The sequence below is a fragment of the Zingiber officinale genome, chromosome 4A (genome assembly GCF_018446385.1).
Source record: "Zingiber officinale cultivar Zhangliang chromosome 4A, Zo_v1.1, whole genome shotgun sequence".
Lineage (NCBI taxonomy): Eukaryota > Viridiplantae > Streptophyta > Magnoliopsida > Zingiberales > Zingiberaceae > Zingiber > Zingiber officinale.
The window spans coordinates 16,747,621-16,768,922 of record NC_055992.1 but is presented as its reverse complement, the minus strand read 5'-3'; the positions used below and the strand labels follow the sequence as shown (position 1 = coordinate 16,768,922).

Sequence of the window (21,302 nt, the reverse complement as noted above, 5' to 3'; positions counted from 1 at the left end):
AAAAAAAATTCAAAAAATAACCTTTCAAGAATTTTTAATATTAAAAGGTAGTATTTGGATAAATAATTCATAGAAAATTCACCAATGATAAAAAAAATTAAGAAAAATTTTCTAAGTTAGAGAGAATGATAATATTTTATAGAAAAAATAAAGTTTGCAAAGATAATCCTGAGAACTATTTTTAAAATGAAAAATATAATTTTTGTTAGAAAATTCATAAAAAATAATATAATGACTAAAGTTGAAAATTTTCCTACAGATAAGTGATGAAATTCTCTTTCTCAAAAAATTTAATTAAGAAGACATTAATTTCCAATAAAAATTATACAAAACAATTTATTTAGATAATTCTAAGTAAATAAAAAATTAAATCAATTTAAAAGTACAACATGCCTAAAAATTTAATTTAAACATGATTTTGGAATCCAATATATGTTCTTATCATACCAACTGGATTAATCAAGAGTTTTCTAGGAACATATTTCCGTGATAATTTTCTAATTTGACTCTGATGGTATTTAAAATGTTAATTTAGTCAAATTTGACTCTGAACATGTGAGCATGTAAAATTCTTTAAATTTCTTATTTCTGCTTCTAATTTTTTATTTCCTATTTTTATCTTATCGAAATTTTCTAAGGTTAATTTTTACTCCTCATTTTCTTTTAATAATTTTTTATTATCATTTTCTAATTGACAGGATTTTTTTGATAAAATTTTAATAAATTTAAATAATTGGTCAGGAAGTAGAGATCGTACCTGACTTACCTTGTCTATCTCTTATGCTCCCCCTATAAAGCTATTTTCTTCTGATATTGCTCCCCCTTTATTGATACTCATCTCTGATGAACTTGCTCCATCGTCTTCTTGGGAACTTGCAATCAATGCAAGTTCGACATAGGCTACGCAGAATCTGATGACGATGTTTCATCCCATGTTACTTTTAAACTCTTGTGCTTGTTCTAGGTCACCCTTTTGTCTTTTTCTTTGTCCTTGTCCTTTCTCTTTAGTTTTGGGTAGTTGTCTTTGACGTGCACTTCTTCATTGCAATGGTAGCATCTTACCTTTCTTTTCCTTCTTTTACCTAGCACTTGATTAAACTTATTAGTTTTAATAAACTTTTTAAACTTTCTTACTATAAAAGTTGTTTCATCATCATCGAGAGACGTTTTGGATTCTAATTCGTCCATTTTTGCCCTTAAGGTAATGTTATGCTTGGGCTCCTTCAGATCTACACATCTAGTTTCATGCACTTCAAGTATAGAAAATAATTCCTCTAATGTACTTATTTCTAGATCCTTAGAAATGTAATATGCATCTACTAAGGTTGACCATTCAGGAGTCCTAGGAAAAGCGTTGAGAGCGTACCTTAGCGAATCTCGATTGGTTACCTTTTCTCCAAGATTCGTGAATTTGGTGATGAGTTCTTTGATTCTTGAGTGAAGGTGTGTGACAGTTTCACCTTCTTCTAACCGGACGTTGCTGATCTGGTTCTGGAGCATATCCCATCTCGCGAGTTTTGCCTCCAAAGTCCCTTCGTGTAGTTCTAGGAATTTATCCCAAAGCTCCTTGGCTGACTCGTAGACTCTAATCCGGTTGACTTTTTATGGCAGTAAAACACTTAGCAGATGAAATTCTACCTTGCTATTTGCCACGAAGTCGGCTTGCTTCTTTTTAGTCCACTGATGTTCTTCTTTGTCCATTGGTTCTACAAAACTAAACTTTATTATTAATAATAAATCAAAATCCATTTTAAAAAATATCTCCATCTTCTTTTTCTAGTTTACGAATGTTTCCTCGAACTTAAATGGGTAGATGCTCAGTCCAACCATCGTCTTATTTGCTTCAGTTGGCGGTTAGTCCTTATGAGGCGTCCTTACTCTAAAACCACTTGTTGGTCCTTTGCAACTGGTAAGAGAGGGGTGAATTGCCCTGCATGATAAAAACAAGAAATACCTTTCTCGATCTTTGAACTTGATTAAAATAAACACTTGAACAAAAAGTTAAGAAGCTAATTAACAAAAAGAAAGAGATACAAATATTTACTTAGTTTGCAATCAAGGGATTGCTAATCCAAGACGTTGAAAGCTCACTATCAAATCTCCTTTCGACGGAGAAGCCTCTTATAGCAGTTAAAGCACTAGATTACGAAGTTAAACAAAATGAAGATTTTTTACAAGTATTGTGTTTAGCTACTGGGATCAGGGTTGTAATTATAGCCCTGATTCGGACGCCTAGAAGGGTTCAGGGTGTCTAGGAGTGGATAAAACTTTATCCACGTTGCAACAGATCGCAACAACTAGCGAGTCGATAAAGTTTCTGGTCCGGGCACCTGGAATAGGTCCGGGTGCCCAGACCAAGTTGAACCAGCCTCGACCAGGGTGCGAGCCCTAGCTGCCCCGGGGAGTCCAGGCGCCTGGACCACAGTCAACTTCTAGTTGACTTTTCATCCGGGTCTTTCTCTCCGGCTCTGCTCGCTTAGGTGATTTCAGCCATCCAGAATAGGGCTCACCTAAACCCATTTTCCGGCCTTCTCGAGCAATCTTTCGCTTCGGCTTCTCATCCCTCGAAAATGTCGCGCACTTCCTTCTTGTCCGCCAGTGTACTCTTCCACACCGCCTCATCCCTCGAATACACTAAGCCCGTCGACTCTCTCCAATACCGTCTTTCTCGACAGTTGCGTCTTTCGCTCGACTTTCTGTATTCCTAAGTTTCTGCACACTTAGACACAAGACATCAAAAGATAACATGACCTAATTCTGCTTTGATTGATCACATCAAAATAACCATGGGGTACTTACAGAGAGGAGCTAGATTCCGGAAAGGAGAAGGAGCTCAGGCACATTGACTCGTGGACGATGAAGAGCACCAATGACTTGGGAACGTTAGAGAGAGTGTTGAGGAGGTCGGAGACAAGGCTGAGCCCACTGGACACGAGTCTAAGGCCAGTGGACGCCGCCACTGAGGACACGCTAACGAACGCTAGAGAGGATGCGTCGAAGATGAAGTTCACCAGAGATGCCATGGACAGTCGTTGGACAAGATCGTCGAAGGGTAAGAGAGAGAGAGGGGAGATAGATGCGTGAATGCAAGATTGGGCATGAAACCCTATATTTTTTTTTATTTTAGCGATAAAATATTTACTCCGTCGTTATTAACGATGACTAATATTTAATCCGTCGCTATTAGCGATAGAATTAAATTTTCTGTCACCAACTATCAGCTAATTTTTAAAATTTTATTGTATAATTAACGACAGATTAAATACTCTATCACTGATAGCGACGACGAATAAATTATCCGTCACTATTAGTAACGAAGTAAAATAATTCATAGCTAAAACCATCGCTAATACATGGTAGCGACGGAGTAAAATATTCTGTCGAAATAATCTGTCGCTAAAACCATCCTTAATACATGATTTATTTGTGATATTAGAAAATTTAAGATAAATAAATTAATTTATATTGAATCATACTATTAAAATAATATGAATGTTAGTGGATAAGATGTTTTCTCTCATGTATATCTCTCAACGAGCTTAATTTGCATTATAACACTAGTTGAGTCCTTCAAATGCTTGTGATGGATATTGATTGAGGTTTTATAGTCAATTTAACTATAAAATTGCTTGATCTAACTGTCTAGGTCAATGAAATGATATTTTAATAGGTATTTTACTAAATCAAATTTTATTTTCTAATTTTTTTTCTAAAATGCTTTAAAAAAAAATTCTCATTTTTGTTCGAACTCAATTTAAAGTTCTCCATCAAAATTGTTTAAAAGTTGAGTACTTCTAAGTCAGCTCCCATTTTAAAATTATCTTGTAATGAAAATTTTCATTAAAAATTTTATATGTGAATTTGTTTTCATATAAAATATGTTGCTTTTATATTTTCACAATCTAGTGAAATGATGACTAAATGATTTATTTTGACTAAAATAAATTAGTTATTTAAAATCACATGTCATAGCTCATTCCCATCCACTTTATTTATTTATTTATTGTAATAACATTTTCACTTACAATTTATTTATATTCATATTTATTTTCATCTAAAATATACATTTTAATTACTAGCTCATGGTAATGTAAATATAAATAAGTTTTTACTAGCCTATTCAAAATAATCTTATTAGATCAAAGCCCTACTTAATATTTCTTAAGATTCCTAGAAGTATTTATTTTTTGCTAGAAAATAAAAATTAAAAAAAAATACACAAGCGTATACTTTAGAGGCTAACAAGAGCCAACTCTAGTCAACTCCTTGCAGTATAAAACAAAACATCAAGGGCTAAACTTCTTTTAATTATTTATTTATCTAATTATTTATAACATTTCCCGGCAAGTGATGTATAATATATTACACTTCACATCTCCAAAATCATAAGTCAGAAAGCTTCTGAGCTCAGCCAAGACATTGTCAACAAGAAGACCACCTACCATTCCATTAATTAGCTCGATTAATTATGTCCCTGCAAATTTTCTTTTCTGCAAGTCAATATTTCAACCAAATTATAAATATATTTTTTATTTTTTATTTTCCCAAGTTAAGATTCCATCCCTGTGAACCTGCAATAAACAAATAAATTCAACTTTGTTTTTTTTAACTCAATAAAACAAGTTTGTTTGAAAAGCTTATAACATGCAATAATTAATATATGCTTCAGAATTCGTGCGTAAAGAATAAATATATGGGCAAAGTTGAAAGGAAATTTCTACAAGCAACCCCTAATTATAATTTAAATTTCACATACAGTCGTTATGTCTAAAAAAATTATTTTTACTCCCTAATTAAACATAATAGATATTAATGTATCTAATTATCCCTTATATTTTTTAGGTAAAAAATCTAAAAATAAATATAATTCCTCTTAAATTCAGCACATTAAATTAAAATATAAATATATTTTCTATCAAATTAAGTATGACTATTTTTCCACCTTAATTGGATAGAAAATATACTAAATTCTCTTTAAATGATGTTCAATTGTATATAAAATATACTATATTCTTGCTGAATTTATGAAGAATTATATTAAGTAGGAAAAAAGTCATGCTAAATTTAAAAGATAATTTTAATAGAAAATATATATAATTTTAATTTAAAGTACTAAATTTAACAAGAATTATACTCATTTTTATTTTTTATTTTTATCTAAAAAAATATGAGAAGCAATTAGATAACAATATTTGTATAAGAGAATTGAAGCAAATAAAATTTTATAGATAAAAAATAGAAATAAATTTTTTTAAATATATGGCCTATATACAAAGTTAAAGTTCTAATTAAAAAGTTTTCTCCAACTTATCAAAATTGAAACGGCGTTCCATTTTAATTTTTTTATCAAAACAATGCATCCATCCTCCCCTTTCATTATTATAACTCTTACTTTTTCAATTAAATCGACCAGTCATAGTAGTTATGAAATTAGTTGTACGTCTTCGAATCATGATATCATGATAGGATATCTAAATTATCATCTATATATTTACGATTCGAACCCCAATTATGATATATTTATAAAAATTTTCCTCCAAATGAGAGATGTATCCAAAAGATGCTAAATTTCTGGACTAGTCATCACGTGCGCTTTCCGATTTATCCTAATGATCGATGGAAAACTTCCGTATGACCGAACCGATCACCCCAGAGATAGTCGCTAACTGGAATTATTTTTTTTTATGAAATTAATGGTAACAATTTCAAAATTGAAACTGTTATTATGATATAACAGCTATTTCATAACTATACACCTAATTTAAATGGAAAATGAGATAATAATAATGAAAATAGTATTAAAGGACAGTCATATACGACATGAGACGTCCTTTCCATAAAAACAAATGGATACAGGATACGACTCCATAAAAAAGATGTCGTTTTCAATTTTGACCTAAATATAATATCTACATGTGTAATATAGTACAGTTTATTCGAGAGTTGACGTTGACAAGGGTGCAAGTTGAGACCTCCACATTCCAAAGTTAGATAAACAAACCTATTTAATTAATTAATAGACTTTCTCTTTTAAAGATGCTCGAGCTGCTGCAGGATTAGAGCTAGTCATAGGGTTCAACTATGCACCCATTCTTGAGAAAAGTCTACCCTTAGGAAGATTGGACGATCAGCTAAACAGAGTTGACTTGTATAAAGACGATTTAATTTAGATATACTAATCGATGATCAGACAATTGGATTCAAGAAATACTGCACTTATTAAGTTATAATAACTATCTATAAATACATACTGGTTGACTTTGAGTTCGTTTCATCAATCATACCTGCGCCTTCGCAAATGGCGTAAAATGAAAGAATCCGCGTACAGAGGGTAATTCTTCCGAATGAAACCTTTTATGCACTTCCAATATGAGAAATCTTCTAACTCCCCGTCCGTTCGAGCAATGAACAAACAGCGGGAGTTTTCAAATTGTGGATGATACCCTATCTGTATAAAAGGTAGAAGAGTAGAATCATGAAATGGTGACTTACTTGATACCAAAGGTAATTACATTGATAAATGCAACTAAGATTTATGCTCCATTTCAGCCACAAACAATTTCATTAATCATGTTGTATGTTAGGCTGCGTTATGAACAATGACTCAGTCCATGTTATGAACATGATCCCTACAATGTTGTGGACATTACTATTTCACCTTATGATTTACAGGCAGGCAACTGCCTTCCTTTGCCTCAAAAAATTGCATTTTTGGTGAAGCTATCAACGAAAAGATCATACACAATATTACCTTAACTTTGATAACTTCCTAAATCTTGGGTTTCCTCTTGTAGTCACTAATAATAACTCTTTTATAATATACTATGTTTGATTGTAGTATGAATCTTTTGTTTTACATTTCATCTCCAAAAAATACATAATATAAAACATGTTTCACTGAGACTCTAATGTACTCATCTGGTAATTCCAATAACTAGGTAGAAAGTATCAATCATGGTATCTCATCTGCGCATTGGATTGGTTTAGTGAGTTTAATGGTTGCCTGCGAACCAATCATGATGCTGGAGGGAAGTTAGGATCTAGATGTTGGTAGAAAATTAGATTTTATAGGTGACGACAACAAATGACAGGAGACTGATATATAACTCTAGTGGTGACTGGATACCTAGATTCAAGTGGTCTGAGACAAATCTAGGCTTGGGCATTGTCAGTATTGAGTAAAGTTGGAGGAAAATGGACAATTTTTTATTTTGTAATTTGATTTGTTTGGTTTTGCTTGATATCTTCTAGTTTCACACAGCATGCTCATTTACACTATAGTCTATCTAACAACATTCATAATCCTTCAATCAATCATCAAGGCACTAGCAGTATGCAAGCAAACATTGAATCTAGACAATTTAAAATATTCAGTATCTATATGGAATAGAATGGTCCTCACAACTCTAATATGAGGACATTTAGATTATATGCACACATTAACCCCCAAACCAAGAGTTAAATTACTTGAATGCTTAAAAAATGATGGGAATTGTGAGTACGTACCGTGATGTAATCAATTCCACAACCTATCTTCTTTTGAGATTGTGGATGATATGGAAGCAATCTTTCTAATATTGTCTTTTCATGCTCAGGGCTCAGTTTGTCTCCACTTTTATACCTGTAAAATGTAATGAAAAGTTCTAATATAAGCAGACAATGACATACTAGACAGTGTGCTCAAGAAAACTAATAAGCATTCTAATAAGATTAGCATTGGGATAGAACACAAAATAAATAGTAACGGGAGTCTGAATTATGTATGTTTCTAGTGGTACATTACTCTTCATATGTGGCTTTGTTCTGTGTTACATTCTTCATATTGGATGAGCTACAACATCGAATTGAGACAATGTGCACAGAAAATTCATGAAATTTCAAGACAGTCCATCATTTAGCACAGAAATTTGACAAGACTAGGATGGTTCCTAGAAACTAATGCAACCCTTCGAAGTGAACATTCTAACATCAATTTATGTTTCGTCCCGCATAAAGATTGACCTCAGCATGTCTTAGATAGAGACAATAAAAATTCATATGATAAAGGCGCAAGCACATTAATGTCCAAAATCAATTCCACTATTCTTGTATTTAAAACAAATCATCATCAATAGTCGTGTTAGTACCAAATATGAATCTTATTCCTCCATTCAGCTCCATGTAAGGCTAATTCAAGTTCATAGGATTTTGACACATTTCACTGTGATCGTCAAGAACCCACGCAACCCTCAACTATTACTTGGGAAAGGCATTGGCTGTAATCTTGCATAAGTTCTTAAAAAAAAAAGGTAGCCCCGGTGCACGAAGCTCCCGCCATGCGGGGTACCGGGGAAGGATCCATTGTACGCAGCTTTACCCTGCTTTTTGCAAGAGGTTGTTTCCAGGATTCGAATCCGTGACCTTTTGGTCATATGGCAACAATTTTACCGTTGTACCAAGGCTCTAATGGAGAAATAATATATATTAGCAGTCATCATGCATCTTAAATAAAATTCTTAGCATCCTTTTTTTTATATTAGATGGGCCTTAGGCTATTATCTAACCTTATGGATATTTAAACATCTATAGGATCTCCAGCTTCCTGTTTCCTTAAAATTAATAATAATAGTAATAATGAGTTCATCTTGTGTTTCTAGGATAACAATCATAGGGGGTACGAAGAGGACAACCATGTATCACCATCTTTATATGGTTCTCAAAGTGTGTTTCTACTGGAGTTGAACAATTTTGCAAAGAGTCATATAATAGTTAGTTGATGATATGAACACCTAAACTGCTAAAACATCACCTAATTCAACATAAGCAACTCATAATTTCCAAGTAACAACGGAATCCAAATGGCTGACAAGATAAATCTGATACAATTCAAGTTTGATCACGAATAATGAAAAACACGAGCACCTCACTCATGATCAAATTCAAATTGAAGATAAATTCTGGTTTAAATATATAGGGAATTAGGGATAGAGCTTCATTCCATCATTGTTCACTAATTTTAAGTAGTGAGCAATTCTCTGTCCCAATCATCTATTGATAAATGTCCAATTTTCTCATGTAATGCTCAATATCACATAATGATTTTTTGAATTGATTCCTTAGAGTGACAGCAATGCTTTTAGCATTGCAATTGACGTGGGGTTTGTAAACCCAAGAACCCAGCATCCAAAATTGGATGCTGGGTTTAGAATAATTTAAAAAGAAAAAGAATGAGTGCTAAGAGAGAGGGGTACGCACCCTCTCTCCGGGCGCATGTGCAGCATGCGCGCGTGAGGCATGGGGCATGGGCCCCATGCGTAGTGGTTGTCAGCCACTTGCTTTTTTAAAAAAAGAAAAATTTAATCAAACGATCATTTTTGGCAACGTCTATTTCAGATTATGTTACAGAACGACTAGAAGGCTAGAAACAACTATTTCATATTATTTTAATTTTTTTTAACAACAATTTTTTTTTGGCTTATAAATAGAGAAATATTTTTCATTTCCCTACTAACTATCTAAAACTTTCTCCACAATTTCTCTAACACAATATTTCTATCTCCTTATTCTAAATGGCTGAAAAATTTAGTGGCTCATTCAGCAATTTATTTGGTTCTCCAACTACAGAGGGAAATTCAAACTCTCAAAATTCTCAATCACATTCTCTTACCAATCCTCACCTGTCTCAATTTGCTTATGCAACTCAATTTTCACAAAATACTCTCACTGGTTCGAATTTTGTTCCCCGCACTCCGTTTTTCATGTTTCCATCTGATTATGCTTCAATGGCACCCGTTTATGATGCCACCTCCTTCTCAAGTATTTACTACATCACCATTGAGCCTGTCGTCGAACGAATCTCAACAGGCAAGTTTGGGAGGATCTAGATCCGATAGACAACCCCTAACACCAATTTCAATGCTACGCTCTCAATTTCCACCACATTTGACGGCATCTAGGATAGAAAATATTAACCTCGAGAATGATGAGGAGGATGACAAAGAAATGAATGCCCCTCGTAATAGAGCTAAGGTGATGTGGTCAACCGAGGAGGAGAAGTGTCTTGCAAGAGCTTGGGGAACTATTACCAACGACCCAAAAGTTGGTAATGCATAAAAGCATAAATATTTTTGGCAACGTACCACCACGCACTATAATGACAATCGGCCTGTGAGTACGATAGCAAGCGAATGTACATCGATAAAGTCACATTACTATCGGGTTATGCTTGATGTTGGTAAGTTTTCAGGATGGTACAATAATTTCTTCAACAATCGGGCTAGTGGTGAAAGTGACACTGATGTTTTAGCCGTCACACATGATATGTGGAAAAAGGTACATAAAAATAAGGCTTTCAAGTACGAACACGTATGAAAGATTATAACAGAGTACGGGAAATGGGCTCCCCAATCACGTGGTCATCATGTTAACAAGCAGGCGATGACTTCCAAATCAGGCACATACTTCTTCAATCAAATTCGGATATTGATGGTGACTCTGAAATTCGCTCACGTTCAATAGGGCAACAGAAGGTGAAAGAAAGAATAAAGCCAAAGTTACAGAAGACGAAGACTTTAACATGAAATGGGAACAAATGCAACAATATCAAAAGGAAAAATTGACGCTTAAGGAACTCGAGCTAAAGCAAAAGTACTATGATATGGTTATGAAAGATACGAGTGGAATGACAGAGGCACAACTTCATTGGCATATGGAAATAATTAAAGAAATTACAAAGAGACGTGGCCTACAGTAGATTTGTCCTTTGTGGACGTTTATGTTTTTTAATTTATGTTGTATTTGTCCTTTGTTGACATTTATATTTTTTTTAATTTACGTTGCCCTTTATGTTTTGTTGATTTGTAAGTTTTTTTTTTAATTGATGTTGGTCTTTATGAGTTTTTTAAATAAAAAGAGTGTCTTTATGTTGTATTACCGATACAAACTAGCCGTTATAAAATAGCCATTATAAAAATAGTCGTTATAAAATAGCCATTATAAAGTAGCCGTTGTAAAATTGCTATTATAAATTAGCCGTTGTAAAATATCCATTATAAATTAGTCGTTGTAAAATAGCCGTTATAAAATAGTCGTAATAAAATAGCCATTATAAACTTGCCGTTACAAATTAGTCTATATATATCAATGTGGAAATTATGATTCTCCATTCCATTATATTTCTGATTTGAACCACTTAAAACTTCAATTATATTCGAAATGTCTGAATATCTCCATCGCTCTAGAGAAAATTACATCCGTGAATTTTGGAGAAATTAGATGTGGGAAGATGCGGAAGATGATGTTGATTGAATGATGATTACGCTACTTGAGCGGGAAGAGCAGAGACGTCAAGAAACTCGAAGTTCTTCAAGAGCTATAAAAATCGGAGATATGTGGACCGGGATCGTGAAGACGGGCATGTTCGCCTTGTCCGAGATTACTTCTCGGATGTTATAACGTTTCACGATGAAATCTTTCGACGACGATCTCGCATGTGAAGAGAGTTATTTGTTTGCATAGTCGATACCCTAACTGATCATTCAAAGTATTTTCAGTGGAGGAGAGACGCAATTGGAAGTTAAGGTTTGTTGCCACTTCAAAAATGCACGACAAATATTCGTCAATTGGCATATGCAGCCCCCGCTGACTCTCTGAATGAGTATGTACGGATGGGTGAGAGAATTGTCGTTGATTGCCTGATCAACTTCTGTCGATGTATGATCGATGTGTTTGGGGCACGATACTTGCAAAAACCTAATGCTGCTGACACTCAATGCTTGCTTCAAATGCATGAGCAGAGACACGACTTTCTTGGAATGTTGAGTAGCCTTGATTGCATGCATTGGGAGTGGAGGACTTGTCCTGTCGCTTGGAAAGATCAGTTTACTCGAGGCCATTACGGCATCCCAACAATAATTCTTGAAGCGGTCACATTAATAGACTTGTGGATATGGCATGTTTTTTTTTTGGCGTCGCAAGGTCACGTAATGATATAAATGTTCTTAACGAATCACCAATTGGTCAGATGAAGGCACTCCTCCAGTGGCACGAATAGTCATGGGCTCTGCCCAAGAATTCTAAGAGTACCTTCAGGATTATTACAAGCTACGTGATAGAGAAGTGCATCACCGGCTTCGAGCTGACTTGGTTGAACACATCTGGACACGTTATGAATGCTATTAGTGGGGAATAAGTTAATTATTAATTAATTCTATTTTAATTATGTTATGCTTTATTTTATGATCTCATTGTATGATTTATTTTCTAATGTTGCAAGTTAATAAATTTTCAATAAATTTTCATAAAAAATTTACATATGAAGTGAAAATTAAAATTGGAGTTAATTATTATATATTAATTATTAAATTAGTAATTTATTAAATAAAATTAATATATATTATTAATAAATTAATTAATATGTATATTATAAATATATATTTATGATAGTATATAAATGAATATTATAAATAAAGATAGTAAATAGAAAATGTAGATAATGATGTGTGAATTAGTAGGACCCAATATACAATTGCTTTTTGGGTTTATGATTGTGGGGGAGAGGTTTATAAAAGTTGTGGGTTTTTTACTTTTGATGTGGCAGTGATGTAGTAGGTCCCATAATGAAGTTGGATTTATAGGTTCAAGGTTGCGGTTACCCTTATATTAGCATCCTCAATTGTCAACTTAGTAGGGTAGAACTTTGCATAGGGAATGACAACACCATCTCTAACAGTTTTTGATGCTAGTGGCTTAACCCAACTTTTCACACATTCTTATCAAACTTGGAGCGCATACCAAGGAAGTGGACTATTTAAAGGTATTGACTTGCGTAGATCTAAACGACAGGAATGCATATCAATATAATTATATGGGTGGTCCCAATATAAATGCACATCAATAATTTATAATCTATAGTTACGATGGATTTATATTCATGATAGGTTAACTCATAATCAACAAAAATAATATCTAAGTTTTTATCCCACTACGTGGAGTCGGCTATATGGACTCTTTTATGTCATTGGACTTGATCATCTACTATGCTCTTATGTATATTTAAATGAATTTTATCTTATTTTATTATTATTAATCAGGTTATTTTGTCTCCTTCTTTTTGTGTGTATTTGTTATGATCTCACATCACCTAATTAGGATATTTATTGGTCTCCTAAGTACATATCTATACCATCTTATAATCTAAAATATGTATGGCCCTCCATTGAATATATTTATGAGTACTAGACCAATCTTGATCCTTGACCATTTAACTACCACGAGCCTCATAATTTGGCACATGTTTACACTATTATTGTCCCAATCAGCACAATCTCCACTAAAACACTGGTTCTTCCCTTGCTGCAACAAAGTCTAGTCCAGGAATACTTGCATTTTTATAAACAGCAATAAGATTTTTTTTTTGTTTTGTCAAATCATATTTCTTTCATCTGGATTTTCAGTAATCATCTATAATAAATGTTTTCAGATGTTAGGAAACTAATACACTTCTCCGAATGTTTAATCCTCACTGTTAGTCATTAGTTTTAAGTGTCCAAGCTCAACCAAAATCATTATTTTGTCACAGGTCTCACTCTTGCGGCACGTATACAACTTAGCTCTACAAAGTCACTAAGTAAGTCTAACTCGCTAGAGACTTACACAAGAGACGCTAAAAGAGAGCTTGAGAAAAGAGAGCTTAATATTATTGAGAATGTTCCGGAGAATGGTCTACAAATAAAGGGGAGGGAAGTAATTTCAGGCATCCTCCTCCCAAATAGACAGTTAGAAGATTCTAGAGAGTTATCTAGAATGATTTCACTTAGAAGAAAGACCGTCGGCCAAGAAAATAGACCAAAGAGTAGATCAAGAACGGCTTGAAAGTAAGTTGCTTGTGACACTTTTCTCTTAATTAGGCAATTCATCAAATAACAAATAGACTCTAATTACATGCTGTTCTAATTGCAAATAGCATTAGCAATTGAATGAAATATAAACTGCATTCAGCCCGAGAAATCTATTTCTATGAGATTAAAACATAAAACTAGCATTTAACTAACAAAAACATGTCCAAACTCAAATTCGAACAAGGAGAAGATTTGTTTCAAATAGAGAAGATTCACCTACTTTCCAGAGTGCAGGATCATCCTGACGAAGCTAACGAGGGGAACGGTGTCCTCCAAAATCACGTCCTCCCAATCCAACCACTCCTCGTCCTTCTGCTGCTGGTTTCTTCCCGGCCGCCTCCGGTCAGCGGAGGAGAAAGGCTCCTCCTTTTGGTCTTCCTTCGAGGGGGAAAAGCCAAGGGGCCTCCTTAGAAGGCCAGGATCGTCTGCGGAAGCACTGCTCTGCAGCCTTCCTCCCTCTGCGGCGTACCGGAAGGCCAGGCAGGCGGAGCCAAGCGGAGCAGGAAGCGAAGGGAAGCGGAAAAGCAATGAGTGGGATGGGTTGCAGCGGCCATAGACGAGATGACAAGGCGGGGATGAAGCGGAAAGGGAGGCCATGGATGCGATTTACTCCTTCGTCTTCGCTAATTTACGTCATAGTTCGACGACGGCGGAGACGAGTTGGGTGAGCAGCTGTGAATCCTCGACTTCGCTTCTGTCGTTCTTCTTCAGGCGGATGGATAAATCATTTATTTCCAGAAGGAAAAACAACCAACACTGTACTCTGTTTGACGTGGCGGCTTTAGATCCAAATTTGCGAATCATAAATGGCCAAGTGGATCAACTCACTCCACGTGTCTGTCTGCTTGAACAGCAAATCTCAATCTTCCATAAACCGAATTAATTAGTAATAAAAAAACTTAGCTTGAAATATCGTATGCAGGGATCTTACCCATTGTCCTCCGTTGACTTTTATTATACATGTTAGACTAACAATAACTACTAATCCGACTAATTATAGAATAAATGGTCATCAAATAAATTTAAAAAATAGTAAGTGAATTTTGAGAGGTTTTTCCGTACTTGAGAATAGATCAATCAACCATATTTATTGTAATCAAAAGTGATTATAGAGAAATAAATTATAAGATAGTTTATTGCAGACTGTCAAATTAATTAGGGAAAAAAGAGAAATTTTTTTTTTAAGAGTATATATACGTTTATCATCCTTTAACTAATTCGGCATCCTAAACAAAAGATTAAAATAATGTTAAATCTGGAACGATCGATTCGATCTTGTAAAAAAAATTTATTGATTGTTAGCATATATCGAAAAATATTTATGATGAACAAACTAAAAATTAATATCTTTTGATTATATATTTTATTTAGAAAAAAAATTATAAATATATCATAATTAAACATCTGAGTGATAATTAAATATTCTTCCATCCACTATACTTGCAGCACGGGTCAATGTGCTTTCATTACTAGCAATTGTTGACTAGAAAACTTAATAAGGGGTTTAGATATAGCTGATACGTACAAGAAGATTTATATATATTTTTTTTTCTTTTTTCCGGAAAAAAGTAAAATGAATTTACTAAAGTATTCCATCAAAGTAGAACAATACTAAAAATTCTCATTAGACAAGATAAATATAAGATTCCAAATGTCAAAATGTATTATTTGAAGTAAAAAGTTTAAAATGCTAATAGAAGAGAAAATTATTTAAGATTGTTGGATTCAATGCATGATCCATATGGATTAAATGAAGAGATAAATGGAGTGGGTAGACTATGTCGACTAATGATTGGATGATCAATAAACATAGAAAGATATTAACCAAGTTGAATATGTTTAGCTGATTTGTTTATGCATTCACCTTGCTTTATCCTTTGCAAAATATTTATTAGGATGAAATTAAAAAAACAACTCAATATCATCAATTCACCAACCTAAACCATCAGCTACTTTCTGTTAGAGTTACAGTATTGTAAGTAAAGTTTTATATTGAAAATGCATGAAAAAAATAATTAATTTTACCTTATAAAGAAAAGATTTTTCTATTGATATATGAGACCTTTAAGGTAAAATTTAAAAATAAAATTGAGATTTTAGTCCAAAGTAGATAATATCGTATCATTATAAAGATATTTAAATTTCTTTAGTTATAACAATTGGTATTAGAGTTCGGACTATTAAAAAATCTGACCGTTGACTATGCACATCTAATCGAACCATATGAGTAGAATATTGATCTCGAACAAAGGAAGTCGAGGGTTTCCATGTCCAGATCAAGAGGATCAGACACCAAACAGGAAGTCCTAATGGACAACCAGGTAGAGAAACTTGAGTTAGGGCTAGGCAAGGAAAACCTAATAAATCAGTTGGACTAAGGGACAAGGAAATCTTAATAGGTCGAGTAGACCAAGGGGCAAAAAGACCTACTAGGTCGGTTGGATCGATGGTCGAGAAGAGCTGGTGGGTCGAGGATCGAACATCAAATGGATAGACTTTCTACTTGGGGGGGGGGGGGGGGGGGGTGGTGGGGGTTATAAAGTGGCAAACAAAGTCTCATATTAAAAACACATTGGAAAGATAATGGACTTATAAGGGAAAGATATTTCCATCGGTATGAGACATTTTAGATAAAATCTAAAAATAAAACTATGAGGGTTTAGGGTAAAAGTGGATAATATCATACCATTATGAAGATATCTAATTCTTTCTGTCTTAACACTTACATTATATTACTTTTGCAAGGATGCATGTCATACACTAATTACATGACAGTACTCTAATTTTATTTTTCAAGCAGTCTAAGTAATAATTATTTTAATCTATAAAATTGTATTTCTAGAAATGGAATAAGAAAACAATATTTTTTATCTTAGGACGATTGTTCTTTTTTTTTTTATTTATGTATAAATTTCTATAATTCTAATATAGAAATAAGAATGAAACATCAATTTCAAAACTATTGATATAAATTTCACACTAGGATTAGAACTTATAGGAACCCTACAAACTTTATCAAATATCCCTTTGAAGAGTATGATAAAATCTTCTCTGAGAACCTGCACGATGATATAATAAAGTAATTATTGCTACAAACCATTAATGAAGAAGACCAAAAAAATTTTGTGAGGTAAACAAGACAAATATATTCATAATTAATCACTTTTGCAATAGTAAACAATGTTTCACAAGTATAAGAGCATCAACACCAAGTTTCTTATCCAAAATGTACAATTTAGGATAAAAAAATTACTTTATTAAATTTAGATATCCACTTTCACTACACCATATATTAGTTTTCCTATTTTTGGTCTCTCCTCTATAATATTTAGGGAATGATATCTATTTTCTAAATTTAGAAAAATACTATTAATAATTGTAAAATTTAGGGAATAGATAGGATAACTGATGCAAAGATTTTTTAGCTACCCTATCTAAAATTTAGGATAATTTTTTTTAATAGAATAATTGATTTGGATACTCTAATATTGAACTCTATTATCTTGGTTAGTAGAACATTTAAGTATTGCTAGTACAATTTTCTTTGATATTATAAAAAAAATATGTTAACAACAAATTTATGTAAAATACACTAGTTAAGAAACTTTAACTTTGAAAATATAACATGCAAGTCTTACTCTCAGATACTGAGCACCATCTATTCTCAAACCAACAGTAGCTGCTTCAAGTCCTATTAACCCACCCTTTAAGTAAAAACTAGAATGTGTGTTCGCACAACATCAACTAGTAAACTTTTCAAGTCCAAAGGAATGCATTTCTAATTTCATAGAAATAGAATGCCATGATTGCACAAATAATAGTGAACTAACCTTTCGAAGGTTCGCCTGCAATGAGCAAGCAAATTCCAAGGTCAGCAGGTTGATCACAGCCGAAATCTTATCATGCTCCCCAGAAAATACGAGTTGTTTGATGATACCTTCGATCTGCAGGATGATACCTTCAATCTATGATCTTGAATCATTTCAATATGACCAAATCCATTCATTATTCACGAATAATCAAGAATCCTCTTCCTGTCTAAGTGGGGGAAATGGATCAGGATAGGCTTACCTCATGAGCAGCATTCTTTTGTTTCTCGTAGATCTTGTATATATATATATATATATATATATATATATATATATATATATATATATATATATATATATATATATATATATATGCCCCTAAGTATTTATGGGCCCTGGGCAAGAGCTCTGGCCTAGGGCTGGCTCTAGTTCACTTTAGGTATAAGTTCTCATGAATTTATTATTAGACTTTATCTAAAATACCTCATATCAATGGAAATATCTGTCCTTTATAAGCTCATATTTTTTCCATATATTTTCAATGTAAAATTTTGTTTGCAACTTTGCAATCTCAATAGTACATTGAAGGCCATTGTGTCCGACGATGTGTCAAATTTAACATCTTTTTTTGTTGTAAACCACCAATTAAATTTGTGTCAAATATCTTGAAACAATGAAGATTAATATGTCAAATAATGAGTCATTTGATTTAGTATAGTTCTAGACAATGTTGTTTACCACTTCAATAATATATGTTGGTTGTTTGAAAATAGGGGATTGCTAATAAAGATAAAATCATTGTCAAAATAGAAGATGTCTCTCTCTCTATTTTCTTTGTTTATATAAAAGAAAATAATCATTGTTTTTTTGTTTATGTGGTTCTTGTTATTGTCATTGTAAAAAGGATTATGGCCCTAATGATAGTGGTCAGTAAAAAAAACTTTGATTTAGGAATGATAAACTTTTGTCGTAAATATGTAAGAAATTTTGTGACAAAACAATGAATCATCACTAGCAACAAAATTAGTGATGACACTAATTAGCAACAAATAATATTTTATCACAAAATTCATTGTAAATTAGCTATGAATTTCGATATTCATTGTAGAATTTACAACGAATTCCATATTTAATTTGTTGCAAATTTTGCAATGAAAATGCTATTCTTTGCAAATTTTGTAACAAAAATAATATTCATTACAAACTCTTCGACAAATTTAGAATTCGTCACAAAAGCTTGCAAAAATATAGGAATTGATGCAACTAATTTTGTGATGAATCAATGGATTAATAACATAATTGAAAAGGCAATAATAAATGTGTTCAAAACTGGTTTTGGTTATATTTTTTTTAAAAAAAAGTTATTCAGCTTATGATGAATCCATGGATTCGTCATAGAAAAAAAAATAAATATGTCCGAAACTTGTTGTGGATTTAGAGAGCTCGAAAATCAGTTCCTATGTATTTATCTATTTCTTGTATTTATATAAATGCTCTTAAACATTAATTTAACTCAATATATTAAGATGGTAATTTTTTTAACACAAATGTGTCCAAAAATATAATTCATCTTTAAAAAATAATAATCTTAATATATTAGGTCAAATTGATTTTTGAAGTCATTTATATAATTAGAAGAACTAGACAAATATACAGGAACTAGTTTAATGTTATTCCGATCTCTCTAGGTCCCTCAACTGATTTCAGACATATTTATTTATTTTTTCAATTCTGCGATGAATCCATGAATTCACCACCAATTCTACAATGAATCTTATGATTCATCGCATATGAAACCAGTTTCTATATATTCGTCTAGTTCTCCTAATTATATAAATGACCAATACTTTTTATAACATTAATTATATTTTTTTGGAAATATTTGTATTACAAAAATCACTTATCCTAATATATTAGATCAAATTAATGTTTGAGGGCATTTGTATAATCATGAAAATAGATGAATATATAAGAACTGATTTCATATCATTCCGATCTCTCTACGTCCATCTATAGATTTTGGTTACATTTATTTTATTTTTTATTTTTTATTTAGCTGGTGACGAATCCTAGGATTCATTGCAGAATTGGCAACAAATCCATGGATTCGTTGCAAAATTGGAAAAAATAAAAAAAAAATTAAATGTGTCCAAAATCGGTTAAGAGGCCTAGAGATCTTGAAATAACATAAAACTAGTTTCCATATATTCGTGTATTTCTCCTGATTATATAAATATCCTTAAATATCAATTTGATCAAATATATTAAAATTAGTAATTTTTTAACATTAAAATGACTCTAAATGTCTCCAAAACTAGTTGATGGACCTAGAGAGCTCGAAAAGACATGAAACAAGTTCTAATGTATTTGTCTAGTTCTTCTGATTATATCCATGCCCTCAAATATCAATTTGACACAATATTTATTTTTTTATAGCTAAGATAACTAAATGAACTTTAATCGACTAATGGCTTAGTAAAAATACTTAAAAATTATTGATTGAACATGTTATAATCATTTTAATGTTAAAAAATCACTCTTTTCAATTTATTTAGTCAAATTGATATTAGGGCATTTATATACTCAGAAGAGCTATACAAACACATAAAAACTGGTTTTATGTTATTCCAAGCTCTCTAGGTCACTCAATCAATTTCTAACACATTTATTTTTTTTATTTAATTTGGTTTAGTTCTATGATGAATCTATGGATTCGTCGTAAAATTAGCAATGAATCCAACGATTCATCATAGAATTGGTGATAAATTTATGGATTCATCGTAAAATTTGTAACGAATCCTAGGATTCATCATAAACTGAATAAAAAATAAATGTGTCCGAAACTTGCATATAGACGTAGAAAGCTTAGCATGACATGAGACCAGGTGTTCATATAAATCTCCTGATTATAAAAATACTCTTAAATATCAATTTGACCAAATATATTAAGATCAATGATGGTCAAATACCTCAATTGATGTTTGCAGAGATAGTTGTATGTTATATTAGAAAGATGATATAAATGTTTGTAAATTCTATAATCAAGCTAGGTACAAGAGCACAAGGAGCCAACAATGATGAAAATCATATAGTTAGTTATTTTATTTGCCTTTAACTCCTAGGTTACAAAGATTTTATGCATAAGTGGCAACTGATGAACACATGACTTGACATACAAATCATCAAACAGAAGAGGGGCTAATATGTCATCCATCAAATAAAGAGTCGTGGAAAAATTTTGATAGAACATATCTGAAATTTGCAAAGGAGACGCAAAATATAAAGAGGTTAATAGATGTTTATATGCAACCATTGATTGTAGAGCTGAAACAACTATGGATGAAGGTTTTCCTACATATGATATTCATATTAATTAGATATTTGTAATGAAGGTTGCACTTCTTTGGACCATAAATGACTTTCCTACTTATGATATGCTATCGGGTTGGAGTAATGTTGGCATCTTAGGATGTCTAATATGTATGGAGAGATCAAAGTCAATCAAATTGAAATATGGGAAGAAGCTGAGTTATTTTGATTGTTATAGATAATTTTTACCATCAAATTATAATTTCAGAAAGAATAAAGATGAATTCATTAAGAATAAAATTGAAAG

At 32.4% G+C, this 21,302-nt stretch overlaps 1 protein-coding gene across 1 annotated transcript; it reads right to left on the bottom strand.

Moving 5' to 3' along the window:
• Positions 1–4,286: 4,286 nt before the first annotated feature.
• LOC121969637 (protein DCL homolog, chloroplastic-like) lies at positions 4,287–14,601 on the bottom strand. Its single transcript, XM_042519832.1, has 4 exons — positions 14,098–14,601; positions 7,507–7,621; positions 6,285–6,448; positions 4,287–4,571 (listed from the first exon to the last, which is right to left on the bottom strand). The coding sequence occupies exons 1-4, from the start codon at positions 14,472–14,474 to the stop codon at positions 4,550–4,552; spliced, it is 678 nt and encodes a 225-aa protein (XP_042375766.1). The 5' UTR covers positions 14,475–14,601; the 3' UTR covers positions 4,287–4,549.
• Positions 14,602–21,302: the final 6,701 nt, after the last annotated feature.